Source organism: Mus pahari, chromosome 10 (assembly GCF_900095145.1).
Source record: "Mus pahari chromosome 10, PAHARI_EIJ_v1.1, whole genome shotgun sequence".
Classification (NCBI taxonomy): Eukaryota; Metazoa; Chordata; class Mammalia; order Rodentia; family Muridae; genus Mus; species Mus pahari.
This window is the reverse complement of record NC_034599.1, coordinates 15,716,027-15,723,825: the sequence shown is the minus strand read 5'-3', so window position 1 is coordinate 15,723,825 and position 7,799 is coordinate 15,716,027. Positions and strand designations below refer to the sequence as shown.

General features: G+C 37.5%; 1 protein-coding gene across 4 annotated transcripts; it reads left to right on the top strand.

Moving 5' to 3' along the window:
- Nucleotides 1-332: 332 nt before the first annotated feature.
- LOC110327634 (zinc finger protein OZF-like) lies at nt 333-6,210 on the top strand. Of its 4 annotated transcripts, none has more exons than XM_029543143.1 (4): nt 333-792; nt 2,057-2,137; nt 2,986-3,068; nt 3,490-6,210. In XM_029543143.1, the coding sequence occupies exons 1-4, from the start codon at nt 759-761 to the stop codon at nt 5,347-5,349; spliced, it is 2,058 nt and encodes a 685-aa protein (XP_029399003.1). In that variant the 5' UTR covers nt 333-758; the 3' UTR covers nt 5,350-6,210. The 4 variants fall into 4 exon arrangements, with proteins under 4 accessions (XP_029399003.1, XP_029399004.1, XP_029399005.1 ...); XM_029543144.1 differs by having other exon boundaries at nt 774-836; XM_029543145.1 differs by having other exon boundaries at nt 774-836; nt 2,057-2,206.
- The last annotated feature ends 1,589 nt before the right edge of the window (nt 6,211-7,799 follow it).

Genomic DNA, 7,799 nt, shown 5'->3' with positions numbered 1-7,799 from the left:
GGTGTTGGATTTTGTCAAATGCTTTCTCAGCATCCAATGAGATGATCATGTGGCTTTTGTCTTTGAGTTTGTTTAAAATTAAAGTTTTATATTGGTTTATGATTATTGTGAACATCATTTCAACATTGGAGTAATTTGTAATAGATCTTCAACCTCAGCACATTCATTATATATTTCTGATTTTACTGTGCTCTGACANTTGATAAAGGNGATGAATGTTCTTCTTTCTGAAAGACTTTCTCCANCTCTCACCATTTATCAAGTGTGTGCACTGTGTTTAGTGTATTTAAATAAAAGGAAATAGATTAGAAAGCCCATGTGGTCAGGTTGTGGGTGAAACAGTGAGATGTGTCAAAAGCCAGGGATNANGTCCAGGCATGATGGTGCATGCCTTTAATCCCAGCACTGAGGAGGAAAAGGTGGGAGGAGGAGAGAGACATTAGTGCCAGCCAACCTGGCCAACCCTGTCATTAAAAATAAGATATGAAAGTGAGAATTAATACTAGTGAGATAGATATAAAGCATACTTACNGCTATTCACTGAACTCTGGCGTAGGCTGCTAGAGGACTCCCAACTCTGTGTAGGCATTAATTCCTATCCTCAGTCTCCTGTGACCTTGGAGGGACATGTTAGTCGGCTCAAATCCAAGTGTGTGTGATTGTAGGAGTCAGTGACCTTTGAGGATGTGGCTGTAGACTTCACCCAGGAGGAATGGATTTTATTGGACACAAAACAACGGAACCTTTACAGAGAGGTGATGNTGGAGAACTACCAGAACCTGGCTACACTAGGTGAGGTTCCCCTCATTCCCTGTAGACTCTTATAAAAACCAAANGTATGTATATTTTTCTAATTACATTTCATTATTTTATGCTGTGTGTGTACGTGCATTTCTGTGTATTATAGTTCACAAATGGAGTTCAGGGGACAACTTTTGGGAGTCATCTCTCATTCTACCATTTGAGTTCTAGGGATGAAACTTAGGTTGTCAGGCTTGGCAGCGAGCACCTTTACCTGACGAGCCTGGAATTCGCACCTATGACTTTTCTTTGTTTTCGGTTTGGTGATGGCAGCTCTAAGGACAGTTGAAAATAGCAGAGATCTGGGTGTGGTGGTGTATGCCTTGAATTTCAGTACTAGGGAGACAGAGGCAGGAGTATCTCTGCATTTAAATATATAGAGACTCTCTTAAAAAACAAAACAAGCAAAAACCAGGNAAGGAGAAGAGAGGAAGGGGGTGACCAGTGGGAACGAGAAAGAGAAANGCCTCATACTCTTTTTTATTATGTTTTCATCTGCCCTGTTGTGTCTTAAGACACAAACCTGAAATCATGAGTATTACAATTGTGCTCCATTAAAAGGAAATTACCAGGCTATCTTTGACAAACTGAATCAGAAATATCATTTGGTGTCCTGATTGTCTCTGTTTTAATGGTGCTTCCATATGGTTTGGATGCACTGCATTTTTTAACTACTAGTATAATTTTTTTTTTTCTCCATATAACAAAGATCTGTGGATGTGATAACACACGTGCCTTTTATCTTAGTACTCCAGGAAGTACAGACAGGCAAATATGAGTTCAAGGCCAGTCTAGTCTACAGAGTTTTAGGCCAACTAAGGCCATACAGTAGAAATCTGTCTCACTTTTACTTTCTTTTATATTTGATTAGTACTTAAAAGTGTTTTGTTTACATTTATTTTTTGTTTGTCATAGTGTATACCTAAAAGTCAGGAGACAGTTTGTGGGAGTCAGTTTGTTCCTTCCACCATGTCTCGGGCATGTAAACAGGTGGTCAGGCTTAGTGGCAAGCATTTTGCCTGGTGAGCCATCCAACTGGCCCAAAATTATCGTTTTGTCTTGTCTTTGTAATTATCACTTTAGGCTTTAAAGATATGAAGTCAGTACCTACCAACACATAAAAGGGATGTTTACATATTGGAGTCTTTAGCAGTATTCATTTTATTGTCATTGGAACCAAAGTTTCTAAGTCATGGAAAGGTATACCCTTTCTTGCATGATCTGCTTGCACTAATGCATCTTTCCTCATGTGTAGGATGTCAGCTCATCAAATCTAGATCCCGCTTTTGCTTGGAGGCTGAAGAGTTGAGAGTAGTCATGGGAAGAGTTCTCCAAGGTAAATGCTTGGGAGTTCTATTTGGAATATAGTAGGACCTTCTTCCCCCCTTCTGTGGCTGGCACAAAGGTAAGACCAGCAAGTGCTCTGCCACTAAGGTATATTACTAAGAAGAGAAAACTTGAGTCAGAAGGCTGAGACCATAGGACATGAATGCTTTATGAGATATTCATATCTCTAAACTATTACTTTCTATCTAAGACTTTTTTTTTTTTACAATTTCGATTTTCCAAATTATTTTTTTTTCCTTACTAATATTGTCTCTGTTTACTAGTGCACTTAAATTTGAGAGTAAATTATTGCTAAATTTTGGCTGCCTATTCTCTTTACAATTTTATGTTTATGTTATTATCATTATTATTATTGACTGCTGGATCCAAGGACTCTTTTAAAAATGTTTATTATTGTTGTTTTAATTTTATGCATGTGTGTGGGTGGACTTGTGTGCGTCCGTGTGTGCCAAGTGTGTGCACGTGCATGTGAATGTGGTGGCCAGGGGAGGAACTGAAGACAAAGGGTTTGTGAGTGGTCTGATGTGGGTGATGGGGACTGAATCTGGGTGATGTATGTATGTATGTATGTATGTATGTATGTATGTATGTATGTATAAGACCAGTAAGTGTTTTTAACCTCTGACCAATCTCTCCAACCCTCCGGAACTCTTTTATTCTGACATGGACCTGTGTCCCCAGTCTTTAAAATCTTAGACATAGCCAAGTAGCTAACATTTTTAACAGCTTTATTTTTAACTTGTTTAATATGAGAACAAATTAAAATGAAATATATTATTAATGTTTCTTTTTCAATGTGGAAACACTAACAAGTTTTTTTGTGTTATTTAACTTCAGAATGGGGTATGCAACTTAACACCAGAGGGACAATATTTCAGCAGGATATTTTTCAGTTAAAAATGTCAAATGAGATACAACTGGTAAGAGTCAAAAGAGATATTTCATATTTTTCATTGAAATAGACTGGGTATTCATATAAATTTTATCAAAATGCTTACAGATAAAGACGTATTAGAGAGAAATAGCCTACATCCACAGGAGCAGTATCTAAAAAAAAAAAAATCATTGTTTGAAACTTGAGTTCCCGTTAGCACATATTCCTACCTATAGCTGTAGACATTGGGCTTTTAAAACAGTTTCTGGAAGCACAGGAAGCCTTTCAGAATTAGAACAGATGGCATAAGATCTTGCAATAGGATTTTTTCATCTACATTGAGTGAAATGCATGTAATTAAAATGGGAAAAAATCATCCTCATCACATTCTTGTCTTTAGATAAGTGAAGTATATTAATACAGTTTAAGTAATTTTAATATCTTCATCTTATTTTTTTAATCAACAGCCAAATAGCCAGAATGGAAAGGAGCTCTGTGACTTTAAGCCCCCTGAAGAAATTGTCAAAACCCCTTCATGCAGTCTGACACATACAGGGAACATTTATGATTGTGTTCAGTATGGACAACTCTTTCCTATTCATCCTAAGGAGACTTCCTCTGCAGACACCGGTCCTGAATTACGCCAGTATGGAAAAGACTTAAGTATGATTGAAAGTACAGCTTACCAGACAACATGTGTACAAAACAAATTCATTGATTCCAGTGATTTTCAGCAAGTCTTTGATAGTCAGTCCTCCCTTCAGAGNCCTGGGAGAAGTCACAGTGAAGACAAACTCTTTGAATGGGTACAGTGTGGTGATACTTTTAGTCCAGCCATGAGTCATGCTGAGAGTGCTCAAACCTACAATGGGAAAAAATCCTATGAATGTAAGGAATGTGGGAAGAGTTTTAAATATTCTGCCAACCTTAATATTCATATGCGTACTCACTCTGGGGAGAAACCTTATCAATGTAAGGAATGTGGGAAAGGCTTTTCTAGGTGTTATCCACTAACTCAGCACTTAAAAACTCACACTGAGGAGAAGCCCTTTGAATGTAAGNTTTGTGGAAAATGCTTTAGAAATTCTTCATGTCTTAATGATCACTTTCGGGTTCACACTGGAATAAAACCCTATAAATGTAAGGACTGTGGCAAAGCCTTCACAGGGCGTTCTGGCCTTAGTAAACATTTACCAACACATACTGGAGAGAAGCCTTACAAGTGTAACGAGTGTGGGAAAGCCTTTACTTCAACCTCAGGCCTTATCAAACATATGAAAAGTCACATGGGAGAGAGACCCTTTGAATGTGATCACTGTGGAAAGGCCTTTGCTTCTTCCTCAACCCTTATTACACATTTGAGAACACACACTGGAGAGAAGCCCTTTGAGTGTCAAGTATGTGGGAAGGCATTCACATGTTCTTCTTATCTTCGCATTCACATGCGGACTCACACTGGAGAGAAGCCCTATGTGTGTAAGGAGTGTGGCAGAGCCTTCAGTGAGCGCACAAGCCTTACTAAACATTTACGAACACACACTGGAGAAAATCCCTTTGAGTGCAATGTGTGTGGAAAAGCATTTGCATGTTCTTCCTACCTTCACAATCACATACGAACTCATACTGGAGAGAAACCTTATGTATGTAAGGAATGTGGGAAAGCCTTCACTGTTTCTTCACATCTAAGTAAACATGTAAGAATTCACACNGGAGAGAAACCCCATAAGTGTGAGGAGTGTGGGAAAGCATTCACTGTGCGTTCTGGCCTTACAAAACATATACGAACTCACACTGGGGAGAAGCCCTACAATTGTAAAGAATGTGGGAAAGCGTTTACTACATCCTCAGGCCTCCTTGAACATAAAAGAAGTCACACAGGAGAGAAGCCATATGAATGTGACCAGTGTGGAAAGGCCTTTGCTTCTTCGTCCTATCTTATTGCACATTTGAGAANTCACACTGGAGAGAAGCCCTTTGAGTGTAAGGAGTGTGGGAAAGCATTTACTTGTTCCTCCTACCTTCATATTCANATGCGGNCTCACACTGGAGAGAAGCCCTATGANTGTAAGGAGTGTGGGAAAACGTTTGCTGTTTACTCTCATCTAAGTAAACATGCAAGGATTCACAGTGGAGAGAAAGCCTACACTTGTAAAAGTGATGGAATAGCCTTCAGTCGTTCTCATCGTACTGAACACATGAAAAGTCTTGAGATAAATTCTTTTGTTGGAAGGGATGAAGAAACTGCTTTAGGAAGTTCTATTGCTTTAGAGGTACATCCAAATTCACAGTGCAAAAAAGCTTGTCAGTGTAAGCCATTTATAAAGTGATTATTTGTATCCTAGTTGTTGGTATTCTGTCTAAACTCCACCCCCACAGTTACCTGGCAACAGCCAGGTAGGCTTGGCCCAGTATAAAAGGAGCTGCTTGACCCCTCCTTTCTCTCTTGCTCTCTTGCCTCTCTCTCGCCTCTCTCTTGCCCCTTGTGCCCCCTTCCATTCTCTTCCCCCATCTCTCCATGTGGCTGTAGCTGGCCTCTACATCTGTACTCTCTCCTTCACTCTGCCTCTGCTACCATCTAAACTCCCCTCTTCATACCCTGAATAAACTTTATTCTATACTATACTGGTGTATGTCTGTTCCCTCAGGGGGAAGGGATGCCTCTGCATGGGCCTGCCATGGTACCTTTTTCCCCCATAGCTCTTTCTCTTTTTATGATCACAGCACTAGTTGACTTCAAAGACATAAAAGAAATCATGTTGCAAAGATGCCTCATGAACTTAATGGGGGAAGTGATCAGAGTGCTCAAAACCCAGCTCACACAAACTCACTTTGAAGCTTCACAAAGTCAGTAACATGGAAAGTCTTCACTGTTTCTATGGTTTTTTATAAGTATGTGAGAGAAATTCTGTTAACAGACAATGTGGAAAATTGTATTTCTGCTCAGTTCTTTGATGATTTCCCACAGTACAATAGTGGAGGACTTTGTAAAAGTAAGAAATGTGGGAAAGTAATCATTTACATTAGTCATCATCATTCAATAAAGTGATTCACATTTGGAAATTTTCATGTATCAAATATTGGGGATTGCTTGTATGTCTTAAGATTTTATATATTAGCAGAAATGACTTTCTTGGTGGTTTTATAATCTTATTTTCGCCGTTTTTTTCATTTTCAATTTTTGAGATTTTTTTTTTCTTTTTTCTTTTGGTTTTTCGAGATAGGGTTTCTCTGTCTAGCCCTGGATGTCCTGGAACTTACTCTGTAGACCAGGCTGGCCTCAAACTCAGAAATCTGCCTGCCTCTGCCTCCCAAGTGCTGGGATTAAAGGCATGTGCCACTACTGCTTGGTGAGATATTTTTAATATTTCTACATAGTGACGTTCTGGTTTTAAGATGTACAAGCTTCTATGGAATATACCATGAAACAATTATTAGGCTAATTAAAATGTGATATAGTAATTTTGGTTTATGAAGCACTTTTTACTATCTCATAAATTTCAGGTAATGCACATTATTAACTGTATTCAGTAATTTAATTGTACTTTTAATTTGCTCATTTTATAACTGAAAGTTTGTAACCTTTAACAGTAACTCATAAACATTAACTTGTTATAGACAGGCTCTCACTGTTTAGCTCTGGAACTCACTGTGTAAACTAACTTGGCTTTGAACTCACATAAGTCCCTGCCTCCCAAGTGCTGGGATTAAATGCATATACTGCCATGACCAACTACACTCCATATTTAAATAAGATAATACACTGTTTTTAGTTTTTGTGTGTGAACTTACTTTCACATAACAAAATGTCTTCTAGTTTCATCTCTGCTGTCTTGCATGACAGACTTTCCTTTAAAAAACAAAAGGGGGTAGATATTCTTTTTATGCACAGACTCAAAATATTTATATGTATGTGTATATGTTTTGTATGTTTGCATGCACATCTCTGTATTTATATGGCTTCTATAGCAAGAGGCTTGGGTTTTATCCTAGCTTTCCACTTGTTGACAGAGTCAATTTATTATCTCCCCAGTCCCTATGAAAGTTTCTTTACACAAAAGAACACTTAAATTGTTTACATACTTTATTGTTGGTACTGCTACATTGAACATATATTACAAATATCTCTTTAAGCATTCCTTAAGTGTATGGCCATAATCAGTTTGTTGGAGTATTTAGTTGGTGTAGTTATAGTTTTATGAGGAGTTTTGATGCTGCTTTCCAGATAGCTCTACCAATCTTTCATTCAGAATGGAAATATATGTAAACAGTTTTATCTTATTTACATATCATTTATTCCTTTTTTCTTAATTGTCTCAGACTTGCAATATTATGATGAATATAAGTTCCAAGCAGGGATATTGTTGTACTTGATCTTAAAGGGAAAAGCTCTGGACTCATTGAGTGTGATGACAGACACTGGTTTGTAATACATATACAGTCACTAGCAAATTAAGGTGCAGTCATTTCTGTATCCAGCTTGTTGAGAGTATCATGAAAGGATGTTGACCTTTTAAGTGCCTTTTATATTTGTAACTTTTTCTTTTTTTACAACTCATCACCTCTTTTTTTTATTAAACTAATAAAATTTATTTTAACATATACAACTCAGTATTGGAATTTTTTAAGTCATCAAAATAATTGATAGTTGTTAAATGCCAATTAAATATATGTGATGTCTTTTGAAGCTTAAAGTAATACAAACTCAACCAGTTTTAAAAATCTGTTTGGAACATTAACTATGATAGATGTAGAAAAAATCTCTAATGAAGTCCTCTAT